General features: G+C 40.9%; 1 protein-coding gene across 1 annotated transcript in view; it reads left to right on the top strand.

Moving 5' to 3' along the window:
• The window catches only part of LOC122793692 (disco-interacting protein 2 homolog A-like), a 2,141,448-nt gene that overhangs the window by 1,491,514 nt on the left and 636,209 nt on the right, over positions 1-13,725 (top strand). The window contains exons 15-16 of the mRNA XM_044061912.1: positions 1,375-1,494; positions 2,410-2,524. Of these exons, the coding sequence (XP_043917847.1) occupies positions 1,375-1,494; positions 2,410-2,524 (235 nt within the window). The remainder of the gene's footprint in view (positions 1-1,374; positions 1,495-2,409; positions 2,525-13,725) is intronic.

The following is a 13,725-nucleotide window of genomic DNA, read 5'->3' as shown; positions in this document are numbered from 1 at the left end:
GTTTCTCGTATAAGACTGCTAAAAATGTAGGCATTTTTTTGTCCCTGGTAGAGACTTTCCCATTTCAAAAGAGTTTGTTGTGTTGCTTTGGTAAGAGGGCATATGGAGGTGATTTTGGTGGATTTTAGCACTAACTTTGTTGGATTAGTTGCTCCTAGTTTGTGTTTTGGAATCTTGACCGCTGCTGATTTACATCGGTAGTTCTGGTTATTTCTGTTTGCTTCTTGCTGCAGGATGGCTATTGTCTGCCACAGTGCGGTGTTCTGTTTGATGTACCCCTGTTTGATGTACCCCTGTATATTTGATCAAACTCCGCTTTTTTTCCTCTCTTAATAGGATTATTGTTTGCATTGTTTGATGCATGCTGCTTAGGTTTGACTTAATAAGTAATGTCACTTGCATAAGATACTGAGGTTATCAAAGAACTTCTGTGACAATTGATCTTTGAAGGAACATGTTGAAATGGTTGTTTCCATCACCCAAGAAGCGTCTTTTCACTTTTGCTCTTCTGATAAATTTACTAACTGACCCTGTTTTGCTTGTACAATTTTGTGGCTTCTTACCTGTCCTAGATGGTAGATGTAGGCTATGCTTTCTAAATGGTCAAGGAGAGCACTTAAATATCACCTAAACTAATGTCTGACTTAGCATAGCATTATGAGAGAGAGCAAGAGTGATCATGTTGGTCACTAGCATTGCCATAGCTGGAACGACACTGGTTGAAGACGTTCATTGTATTACTGTATGCACTAAATTAAGTAACACTTTTTTAAACAATTGCAGCAGTTTTTTTTTTCTTGATTCTGAACACTGCCTTTAGAATTACTGAAATCGGTGGCTTATTTGTTCTTCCTCAATTGGAGGCTTTAAACAACTGGAATTCATGCCAATCCCCTGAGAAAGTCCGTCAGAAAGCACTTTCAGCAAACCTCAATAAGGCCTTTTTAAAGTGAGCCCCTCCGCCACCTCTATGTATGTGAGGGGGCATCCCGCACACTCCCAAACTTTAAATGTACCTACTCCAAAGGCACACAACAGTGGAGAAAAGGGAAAACTCTACTATCACCAAAAGGGTTTTAGGCAAAAATCCTGTGCGGGATTGGCGCGTACATAATCTGTTGACTGGCAAATTCCTTTAAATGTTTAGCGCAAGACCGTTCTTTTGCTTACTGTCCCGTTCATTTGCACGTATGTTGTGTCTTTTGTGAGAAGCCTTTGGTTTTTGTCTGATTTGCTCAGAATACTAATGGCCCGATGTTTCCCCAGCTTTGGGTTAGTTGCAGATTGATTGTAATTTATCTTCTCTCTTAGCAGCAGTAGTATTGTGTTTTTGAGAGCTTTGTAAGTATGAATATTTGTTTATTCTCTCTCTAGCTCGTGTTGCAGTGGTCAAATCTCGAGATATGCACTGGTCACTACTTGCACAGCGGGATCAGAGGGATGTCAGTTTGAGTTCATTGCGAATGCTAATTGTAGCAGATGGTGCCAATCCATGTAAGTAATGATCACGAAGTTTATGCTGTATGTTTGTAGACATAGCTGGTATTTTGCTATTTAAATGTTACTATCTAAGTTTATATTGGATGACGACACCTTATGCTAAAGCTGATATTAGCATAATTTTCCCTCATTTTTATGTCTACCGTTTGTTGCATCTTTAATTTTGTTGATTAGATTTCTTCCCCTGAATTGCAATTTTCAGCAGGGCATTGCTTTGCTGCAACCACACATTAGGCTCTTGCCTTGATTAGAATCTATTGTTGTACCCAAGCAAATACCCTCCCTTTGCAGGAGGGACTTGCTGTGCAGACTGTCGGAGTAGCCTTCATACTGCTTTTCTTATGGTTTCAGGCCTGACTTCCATCATCTCCTTTGCTTTTTGGTCACTACTGGTTTATATGTTAATGCCACATTCATTAGTCTTTCACAGAATGCTTTAAAATGATTCTTGCCTCCATTTTTTTGAAATGTCCCATTGTGGAGCATTTTCTGGTGGCTCCAAACAAAGTACATCACATTTGTCACATTGATAATCCTTCAGATGTAGTTGAGTTCTTGAGTTTCTCTTGAGGATTAGCTTTTTTAACGATTTGCTGTCCACGTTTAATTAGCCTAGCAACATGGATATGAAATTATGGTTGATTTTTTTTATTTTATTTAATTTTGTAATTTGTAAGTGTACATACTGTTATAAATGTGTCAATGTAAAACCAATTGTAGCTGGAACTAGAGAAAAATACCGAAGAACTCTGCTTGTATGCTTTGTACACCCCACAGTTGTCACAACTGCTGTAAAAAAAAAAAAAAAAAAAAAACCTGCATGTTCATGTTTTTATTCAGAGGATGTGTTTTTATTCAGAAGATGCATTTTAGTTATTTGTAATTTGCACCAATTCTTTTAATTCTTAGGGTCAATCTCCTCATGTGATGCTTTCCTGAATGTATTCCAGTCACGAGGTCTGAAGCCAGAAGTAATCTGCCCTTGTGCATCCTCTTCTGAGGCTCTTACTGTTGCCATCCGCAGGTATTTACACCTTTTTAACCTTTTACGTTGGCATGTTGCAAACATTCATTTACTCATATGTGCTATATCTTTAGTTGTATTGGCATTTGCTAGCTGACTTCTCTCCACTCTTAGTACTTGCAACCCTGTTACCTGACTCGAGCTGGTAGGCAAAGGTGGACAACCAGACATTAGCAGAGTTGACACCAAGATGAACATTGTATGCTTGTTACCGGAATGAATTTGTATCTCACATAATAGTACTTGGCAACGTACGTTTTCTAGAAAGTGGTGACCGCTTACTTTTTCTGGTCATCACCAACATTGCTTCTTGACCAAACAGAGCAGAAGTTTCTGTACAATGTCCATTTCATATTTAATTTTTAACAGTGTTATTTAGTGACTTTTTAATCTGTCAGTTTTCTGCGCTCCATATCAGTATATAAAGAGCAGTATTGTGGTAATTGTTGTTTTGCTTCCACTTTCCTGTTTTTAGGATGGTATTCACTTGTTTGCACTCAGAACTGTAGTTAGTTCATATGACATCCTCTGCAGTTTCCCTGAAGGAGGAACAAACAGAAAAGTATTCTCAAGTGCAAGACCCAAAACAAAATTGTAGCAAAGCTTGCTTTAGTTATACGACACACGCTACTTTAGCCGTGACTGCAGATGTAATATCGACATTGATTTCTGAAGCTGCAGTATACTGCAGTCCTGCACCTTTGACACACACCAGTTGTGCCTCCTGTCATCTTGGAAAGACTGTGACTTTAAACCATATTTCAGCATATATATGTTGAAAATAGATCTATAACTACCTGTAGCATGATGTTCTGTAACAGAATAACAACAACAAATGAAAAGTTGTTCTGTGGTGTAATTTATTTAGACATAACTTCAGCATTTGATATGGTCATACACAAAACACTGACCAATAAATTAAAAGAACTAGGTGCTGATGTAATTCTGATAAGATGGGTAGCTGCATTACTTCACAGGTAGGGCATGACAAGCATCATACGGCAATTAGACTGGTGAAAGTTGAGGTTACAGTCAGGGTATCTCACAGGGCTGTGTCCTGGGCCCATGTTTTGTGTAGGTTGTATCTTTTTATATTTATTTTTTTCATCTGAGGTGTTTTACAGTCTGTATGCAGATAATTTGAAAAATAGATAAACTGATTACATGTGCTACAAGACAAGGCATGTCGCAAAAGAGCTCGTCTAAATTTATCATTTGGGCACAGGAGAATAACATGCTGATAAGTACATCAAAAACTAAGCATATGAGATGTGTGAGACATAAATTGAATGTTGAACATTGAATACAGCACACTGTGATTGAAACTGTAGATAATGTAAGGACCTAGAGGTATGGCTAGATCCAGCTTTCAGTTTTTCTTATCATATCAACTGGTTGGTTAGTGAGAGTTCTAGAGCTATAGGTTGTATAAAAAGATTTATAAGGTCTAGTTCTAGAGCTACAGGTTGTATAAAAAGATTTATAAGGTCTAGATTTGTAACCATGTTTTAGATCCACCCTCAAGTTTTGTGGACTTTGCAGAAGTACCATAAATTTAAAATCTTTTAGTTCATCATGCTGTGAAATAAAATATTAAACCACTGGACTACTATCCCTACCATTTCTTATATCATCTCCATGTTTGAAAATCCTTTTCTTCATCTCTCTCTTAGTTTGTCCTGTGTACACTTTAGAACAAGTACTCCAAAAGGCAAATACAACTCCTATTGATTTACATGTCAGAAACTGAAATTTCAATGAATAAGAATGACCTTGTTGCATATAATCACATGCTAAACAGTTCCCACAGTTCACATTGCCATTCCTAAGATTTAACAAATTAGTTTTATAATAGTTGCTGTGTACTACAAAATCTGAAATACTCTGTCCTCTCCATAAAACAATATCTGATGTCAATTTTTATTTTATCCTCAACATATGGGTTCAGTTCCAACTCGGCCCCTACTGCAGCTTGTGATAGCCAAAAACTCTTGAGCTTAACCCTTACCCACAATAATCCTCTCCTAGTTACCCAAGATCTCATTTGCTGCTTTTCATGACAAATGCATTCGCTATTGCTCTTAAGTGTCACTATTTTGATGGATTTACACTTTTCTGAAAGACTTCCTACTACTTTATTGCTTAGCTTATTAGTTGTTAACCTGCCCACTACTTTCTAACTCTTTTAAAATTGTTCTCTCCTCCTTCCTTCCATATACGTTAGTGTATTCTGAACTGTCATTGTTGATGGTTTTTCTTCCTCCTGCTTTCTAAAACTCTTTTTTTTTCTATAGAATCTTTTTTTTATTATTGTTGTAGTGAGTGTTCTTGTTTGTGAGGCATTTCTATCTATGTGCATGTGTGTGTATGGGTTGTATAGCTAGCCTCTTGAGGCCATTGTTAAAAAAACAAAAAAACTTTGAAATCTCTTCAGAATGGCTGATAAACCTAAAGTCTCCACTGGATTCCAAAGGTGCCAGAAATGCAGGCACAAAATTCCAATGTCAGAAGCTCATTTGCTGCGTGTATATTGCCTGGTCCCTGTTCACCTTCAGGGAGACTGCTCAGTATGTCATAGTTTCAGTCACAGGCTGCTAGTAGAAAGATGTAACAAGCTTATTCTTCCATCAGCCTTAAGTGATGCCTTATATGGTGCTGAGAAAGCCAAGAGTATGACCAATGTGTCTTCCTCTTCTTCCTAATCATCTTCTTCTAAGCTTTGGAGCAGTAGTGTCCAGCCCGCGGGCCGCATGCAGCCCTCAGACCTCTTCCATGCAGCTCGCGACCCTTAAGTTCAACTAACTTTTTTTCTGGTTTTTTTTTTCGCGTCCGCAACCTTTAACTGGTGTGCACATGCGCCAAAAGCACCCTTCCATTAGTTTTTCGCGCCGATATAGGATTCTGTATTCGTGCCAAAGAAGAGCTGAAGAAGGAAGATTTGTCGATCGTGCCGACGAAGAGTTGACAGAGGGATTTCTCATTTAAAACATGTACAAAACAGCATCTCCTGACTGCATTAACAGGTAAGCTAGTATAGCTAGAGACTGTGCTGGAAAAAGGAAAAGAGTTGTGCATAGGTGTGTAGGGGTTAACCAAAAAAAAAAAAAAACTAAAGGGGGATTTCTGTTTCTAGAGGGGTGGTCTTGCATTAAATAGCATATTAGTTTTTGTTCTTTTGTCTCTTGGCTAGTTCACATAGCATAGTTTATTTTTTCCAGACCTAATTGTATGAAGTCTGGGATTTGTTACCGGAATGTCACAAAAAAATGAAATGATAAAAATATATGCAAAGACAAGTATATACTTATGCAAATATCACCGATTTTGTGTTATTTCCATGGCATAATGTCACTATTTCCATAGCCTTCAACAGTTTTAATCTGTCATAACTGTTATTGATATGTGTACTTAAAACAGAAGCAGGGGTTTGTGCACACAGTTTGAGTTGCCTAATGGACCCTTGTGTATTACTGCATATGGGCTTATGGAAGGCTGCAGCCAGCTCTGAAAGCGAACTGTCTTTGATGAATGGAGGGTCACTACTTTGCTGTTGAGTTTATATTACTGACATAATAGTTCAATCATACATTGCATTTACTTCAAAGTTTCATGTATAACATACCATATGATGCATGAATTATGAAGTAAGGAAAGTGCTTCACAAAATTTTTAATTTTCACAAGCAGTTAATATCGGCTTATAGTGATATAGCTGAGTAACTGGATTAATGCTTTCATAAGTGATTATTATGTTATCAACCCAGACAAAAAGTTGTTTTGAACCCTGCACCCTTCATGCAGAAGTTAGTATAATGGGTTAAATGCTGTTTTCTGCATGAAGGGTGCAGGGTTCAAAGTTCCTAATGGCAAATTTTTATTAACCATAGGCACATAATAGATTTAGTGTTCACATTTTAAGAGCAAGCATAGTATACCTTGCTAATTTTGTTTCATTTTTATTATTTAACAGAGAGCACACTCCCTTGCTGGTATCAGAAGTCTAGAGTTTGTGAGATCATACTGACGTGGAAGGGCAGGCAGAGTGCATTAAGTATTCTCAATCTCATTGTTACATGAAGGAAAACTCCCGTTTTCTGGTGGCTCCACAAAGTGTAAAGCTGATGTTTGCTCTGTGAAGTCCATATTTCATTACATATAAACACACACACAGTGTGGCTCTATTAATGGTTACTTGAAAGACAGTAGTACTTCTACTTGCTATCCCCTTGGATGAACAAATGGTCATTTTTATGGTGAGATTCCAAATGGTCTGCAGGTGATTGGGAAAAAAAAAGAAAAAGCACTGCTTTTGCTTAGTTTAATAGAATGCATTGTTGTTTAAGTGGGCATAAGTCCTGTTTAGTCAGAATTATTGGCAGCTCTGTTTGGGTGCGATTATCACTAATGAAGTTAAGATTTGGTATCAGTAGCCCAGCTGTGTGTGTTAGAGGGATGAAGTGTTGACTATGATTCAGGCAACCTAAGCTTGAATAGCAGTTCATGTGGTAAAATCTACCAGGTATGGTAGATGAAACAAATGAGAGTGGGGAATAGCTTACCCATTCTTTTTTTTTTTTTTTTGGGGGGGGGGGGGTGGCTGCAGCCAACCTGTTTCTGCCATGCAAGTGAATGTTTGCTTGGCCTCAACATATCAAGGGCCGAAGAATGTAAGTTTGTTGCTTCCACTGTGGTAAGAGTAGCCCTCAGTAGCAAGCAAGTAGGAGCATTGGTCTACTTTTATGTTTTTAATTTAAATTATGATGTGCCTTTTTAAAACATGTTTACTTTTAACATATTTATGTTACTGCAAAGTTCTACAAATGTTCTGCAGAGATGAGTCTTGTTTTTCAAGGATGTTTGCTCTTTCATATTTGCTATGTGACCATGTATGTAGTATGTTATGGGGAAGGTTAAAACAAACGTGATGTACAGGTGTGCCATTCCCTCTCATAGGAATATTTTTTTGCTAAAGTTTTCAATGTTTTTTGGCTTTCTTTGTTTTGGATTCAGTGCTTGTAGTTTTTCTAGTAGTGTATTTTGCCAAATTATATGAATGCATTTATTATATCTATAAAAATATTACCCATTGCCTTTGACTTATCAAACTGAATTCAACAGTAGAAGTGTACCTCTTTATATCGGATAGGGAGGATATGATTATATCTCTGTTGGGATGCTTTGGTGTTAGCAAGGCCTGTGGACATAGTAACATTTCTATTACTGAAATAAAAACCCTAGCCTTAACATGTGCTAGCAGAATCAATTACCTGGTGTATTCTTCTTTGTGGTTATTTCAGACTTCTACAGCATGTCACCTTGGGAGAAGTTTTATGCTAAGGCAGCTAAGCATTCCTCTCAATTTCCAGCATTGCATTAGTAGTCAAAGTTGCATTTCTTATGGATCACTCTTTCCCCATCACAACAAAATGTCCAAGTACACCTGCTACGAGACCTAACAATTAGAATGCAAAGTGGCTAGCAGTGCAGTTTAAAAGTTAAAGCAGTGAGATATAAATGAGTTAATACTTCAGGAGTTTGATTCTTATACCCATTTTTAGCATGCTGTTAACTGATTGTTGCTTTTATCAGGACTATTTTGCTGACCAAGCTAGCAGACTGACTCAGAAAAATCCATTTCAGTGACAACCCAGAGACTAAAGAAGCTAGGTCACAGCTTCAGGCTTACATTGTGGGCTTCTAGGGGCATTTTCAAGAACATATGTATTTTAATATATCAATAAAGGCTTGCAGTCCTTTATGAAGTCATGGCACTAAATGCATGCAATGCAAATACACCAAATGCTTGTGCGCCAATCGCAGCCATTTTTCTGTTTGATTTTCAGCAGTATCTAAACTAGAAAAAAAGTGCATTGATTGGGAATACAGCCCTAATTTATACTGTTGACTTTAGATTTGTATAACCACACAGATGGCTACAACAAGCAATTGTTAAAGTCAGTGCACCTTCTTTCATCTTCAGACCAGCCTCACCAGACAGCAGTGCAAAAGAAGCACATCTTGCCAGTGCCAGATGTAGTCATGTCTTGAATAATTTCAGGGACAGATTTCAAAGCTAGAAATGTGCCTTTCCAAAGGGGTGCTCAGTTTGAGAATACCACTGATGAACCTTCTTTCATCTTCAGACCAGCCTTAGCAGACAGCAGTGCAAAAACAACAAATATTGCCAGTGCCAGATGTAGTCATGTCTTGAATAATTTCAGGGACAGATTCCAAAGCTAGAAATGTGGCGACATACGTACTGCAATGGAATTGGAAAAAGAAGAATACTTGAGCGCTTTGGACGACATATGGACTTTAAGGACATGATGGAAAACATGGACATCTTTAAGAAACAAGCAAAATCAGAGGTCTGATCTCAAACAAATTGAAGGGGTCGTACCTGGTAATTTATAAGATGTTAGAGTTAACTGTTGTTTTATGAATTAGAATGAGAATTTGAATTTTAGGGCAAATATTAGGCATTTATTACATTTATTCATTGTTCAAAGTCACCTATAGTACAGCCAGAGGGTCAATTCTGGTCGCCCGCGACAACGAAATAACTAACTATATGATATATTTTATATGCGGCCCAAAGACCATTTCTGTTGACTCAATGCGGCCCCTGCAAGCGAAAAGGTTGGACACCCCTGCTTTGGAGAAACCAAAAAGAGCCTGTCAGTGCCTTCTCCTAGTCAGCACCATCCTAGAAAACGGCTAAGTCTTTGGTTCCTTTGGAACACTTGGATCTGAAAATTCCACTACTAAAACCTCCGTCTCAAAGGGACCTATAGAGCCAAGTTTATCGGAACAAAGTCTTTGGCATCTAGCGTTCTGGTGCAGGAGCATTTGGAATATTCAACACCGAAATTATCAGCGCAGACTTCTTTGCTGGCTACTTCAGCACCAAGTAAGCTATTTGAGGAGCTATCCATTATGGTTCTTCCGGGAACCTCATATTCATCCTGTATTGACACCTTTGCAAGAAAGCTGCCTTTGCTGGAATTGCCAAAATTGCTCTCCACCCTTTCTATCCTTTCTACCAGTAGCTTAACTGAGGATGATGTGGAGATGCTGGTGAATAAGATACTCTGGGTGAGAGGATTGTCAGGTAACTCTTCTGCTTCACTCCCTTCGGGGATGGGAATCCAGCCTTCCATTATCCCTCTGTTGTTTCCTCTGACTTCATTTGAAGCATTAGAGCTCTCGTCTCCGAGCAACATGGCACCAGCTGCATCTGTTCCGGAGGTATCCCTATCTTAAAAAACAGTTCTTGTTTGGAGGTCTTCAGTCCAGTCAGATTAGGAAACCTCTTGGGGCCGAGTATGTCCTGTCAGTTCTTGGGGGGTGAGAGTTGCCTCCTATTTTTTCAGAGCTTTTGCTGCAACTTGAAGCATTGGCGCACAGATCAGCTCGGCTCTGGCTTTGGTCTTAGAAGGGGGCTCTTCAGAGCGGGATTGACCATGGTTCCGAGGCAGTCTTTCTCAGATGTTCTTCATGTTTCACTGTTGCAGTCATCACATTTGGGTTATCCTGCCAAGGGTAGCCCTCAGTCAGCTCAAATAACAGAGGCTTAGTATTTCTGCGTCGGTTGCTGTTGCTCCAGGACTGACATTGGGTCGTCAGTGGTATAAAATCAGGCAGCCGACGCCATTACATCAGTCTTTCTTGCTGAGGAGCCCAAAGCAGAAGCAGTCCGCACGATCGCAGGTCAGCTGCTACCTGAGTTTTCATTTCCGAATTGAAGTTGAAGTCTTCTAAAGCTAAGTACCCCATTGGGGATCCTTTTTTCTTGCTCTAACCGATTTCAGAAAAAGTTAACAATTGTCTTGCCTGTGGAAAGCAAATACCACACTGAGACTTCCATTCTTACTGTGTCACCTGTTTAGGCCCAGACCACGATGTCCCTCGCTGTCGCTTTTATGCTTTGTTCATTGCTAGAACTATACGTCGTCGGGCCCTTATTGTAGCTAGATATTTTCACTCTCAGTCCTCTAATTCCAATATTGTTTTGTAAGCCATCCGACTACCGATCAGCTGAAAAAAACGTAAGGATAAAGACAAAGACAGACTGCAGAGGTCTAAAACAGCTGACGCTTCCGTTAAGCTAGTCATCAGTTCTTCTGTCCTCAGTGAGGAGCTTTCGCAGGCCCTGATGCCAGCTTCTGTGGATTCGCAGGCCACTACCAAGAGCCTTTCGGAGTCATGTATGCCGCGAGACTGTTCTTCGACTAAGGATCCTGCGGATGTCTCTACTTTGGATGGGTCCGGAGCTGCTGAGCAGGTACCGGCTTCTGAGGAAGTACTTCGCACTACTGATATTTGACACAAACCGACTACTTCTTTTGTGTCTTCAGTTCTTTCTAAAACTACCGAGTTTCTAAGGCCCAGGTACAAACTCCGGCCAAAAAAATGACCCAAGCTCAGGCACTTGCTTCCTTACCTCAATCTCAAATACTTAAAATGGTGGAAGACCTTATTATGCTTATTGGGGGAAGCCAGGCTTACCCCTTCCAAAAGGAAAAGAGACTTGTCCCCAGTAGTTTTATCTGAACAGGAGTCCGATGACCCTGATGCTTCTGAATATGAAGACATGCAACCCCTCTCTGATTATGAGGATTCTGATACAGAGGAATCTATTCCTTCTCCCTCTCCACCCGAGCATTTTTCATTTGGTGAAACCCTTCATACTTTAAGGGAGCATTTCCAATGGGAATGTCAAGACTATCCCCAGTCAAAAAAGAGACACTGGGAATTCTTACATTTACCACAGCACAGACCTTTGGCCATTCCTCCTGTCCTGGATGTTGTTGATGTTTTTCTGGGCCATTCTTCCTGTCCTAGATGTTGTTGATGTTTTTCTGGAATCCATTTTGACTCCTGACACCCTTCCCCCTGCTCCCGGGAAACCTGACAGGTACTTACAGGGTCCCTGACTTTCACAAATTCCTTTTCAGAAATCCTACTGCTGACCCAGAGGTCATCTCTCAAGGGCCTAAAGGAATTAAAGCAACCTTAGCTAAGAATCCCACCCTCACAGACAGGGATTCCCGAGCTTTAGACAGATGGGGTAAAAAAGTATACACCCCTGCTACTCTTGCTATTAGAGCACTAAATTGTCAGTTCCACATGCTGAAATATCAGCAGCATACCATGGAACTCCTCAAACCAAAAATTATCTTCCTTTCCAGCTTGTACAGAAAATAAAGAATTACAAGAACTTATGCATTCTGCAAGCCAAGTTACTAAGCACACCTTGCAATGTGGCTTTGATGCCCTAGAAGCATCCTGCAGGGCAGCAGTCACTGGTTCAGTCCTTAGGCATGCTTGGCTTAAGGAACAGACCTTACCAGACCATGTCAAAACAACATTATTGGACGCACCATTGAACAAAGATAATTTGTTTGGCACCAAGGCAGACGGGGTCTTAAAAAGACCGGTTAGACTTTTTACATGTCCAGCCTCCGAGGTTCAGTAGGCATTGCCCCTCCAAGCACTGGTCCTTTCCGGCCCCTTCCAGGCCACCTCAGCCCAGACCCAGGGGAAGCAGACCTCGCAGACAGCACCCCCCCCCCCACAGGGAATGCAGAGATCTAAGCAATGGAGTTTCTCCTCTTCAAAAACAGGGAGTGTTAAGCCACCCTTTTATGGTAAGAATTCACAATGACGTCATACCTCCACCGCTTACCTCTGCCCACCTGCTTGTGCCCCTAGAAGGAAAACTCTCCTTCCATGCAAACTGGGCCTCTATTACCAACGACCGACGGGTCCTCAACATAGTGCCCTAGGGATACAAATTTTATTTCCACACTCTGCCAACCCCAAAAGGGTTCCCATATCTTCCTCCAAACCAGTGGGCAGAGGCCAAAAAACAGGTTCTTTCCCTGCTCTCCATGAGGGCAATACAGCATGTTCCTGCATACCAGATAGGCGAAGGTTTTTATTCAAGACTCTTCCTGATACCCAGAAAAGAGGGCACCTGGCCCTCAAGCCTCGCTCTATCCATTCTAAACACCTTTCTAGTGATACCAGAATTCAAAATGCTCACCCTCCAGCATCTTCTTCCTATGCTTTCCAAGGATGCTTGGTTAGCCACACTAGACCTAAAAGAGGCCTACCTACACATCCCAGCCATGGAATCTTGCAGGAAATGTCTAAGTTTCAGGGCAGATTCTATGCACTTTCAGTTCTCTGCGCTTCCCTTTGGCTTATTCACTGTTCCCAGAGTTTTCACAAAATACCTGTTTTTGCAAAGAAATGTTCAAATTTACCCCTACTTAGACGATTGCCTGATTCAGGCAGACAGTCAGAAAAAGCTGTTACAGCATCTGACCTTTGTAAAGGACCTACTGACCTCCCTGGGGTATACTATCAACGAAAAGAAATCAAAACTAGTCCCCACACAAAATTGTATTCCTGGGAGCAAGCCTGGACACAGCATCCCAGATGGCATTCCTTACTCCAGAAAAACAAGCCTACCTGACAGGCTACTTCTCTCAGCTAGCCACCCAGAACCCAGTTATCCACAAGGAAAATCCTGCAAGTTCTAGGGTTCATGGCCTCCTGCATTCTAATCATTCCATATGCTAGACTGCATATGAGGAAACTACAGTGGTACCTAAAAAGCCTTTGTTGTCAACACTCTCAAGACCTGGAGACTAACATACCAGTGATACCTTGTCTAAGGGAAGATTTTATTTGGTGGGCAGCAGCATGCAATCACAAGTGACTTCCCTTCCCACAACCCCACGCTGCCCAGACCCTCATCAGACTCATCAGACTGTGTTTGGGGTGTAAACCTGGATGGGCAGGTGCATTCAGGGCCATTGGAGCCCAAATCAGATGCATCTGCACATCAACCAAAAAGAGATGTTAGCTGTTCAGCATGCCCTGACAGCTTTCAGACCCCCTACTCTCCCCGGGGCCTCTACTGATCAAAACAGACACCACAGTGATGTGGTATATCAACAAGCAGGGAAGGACTCACTCTTATCCTCCCTGCAGGCTCAATATGACCCTTTGGCACATGGCCTCAGCCATGCAGCTACACCTGCTAGCACAATTCCTGCCAGGCTCCGTCTCCGGCAGACAACTTAAGCAGAAACTTGCTAGACCCACATTAGTGGCAGCTGGACCGCAGAACCTCCACCCTTGTAACCCAGAAAATGGGGCACCCCGAAGGTGGAGCTCTTTGCCTCCCAC

Source organism: Protopterus annectens, chromosome 2.part0, assembly GCF_019279795.1.
Source record: "Protopterus annectens isolate FY-2018-M chromosome 2.part0, PAN1.0, whole genome shotgun sequence".
In the NCBI taxonomy this organism is placed as follows: Eukaryota; Metazoa; Chordata; order Ceratodontiformes; family Protopteridae; genus Protopterus; species Protopterus annectens.
Note: the sequence above shows the minus strand (reverse complement) of the source record. Positions and strands in the feature narration are given on the sequence as shown.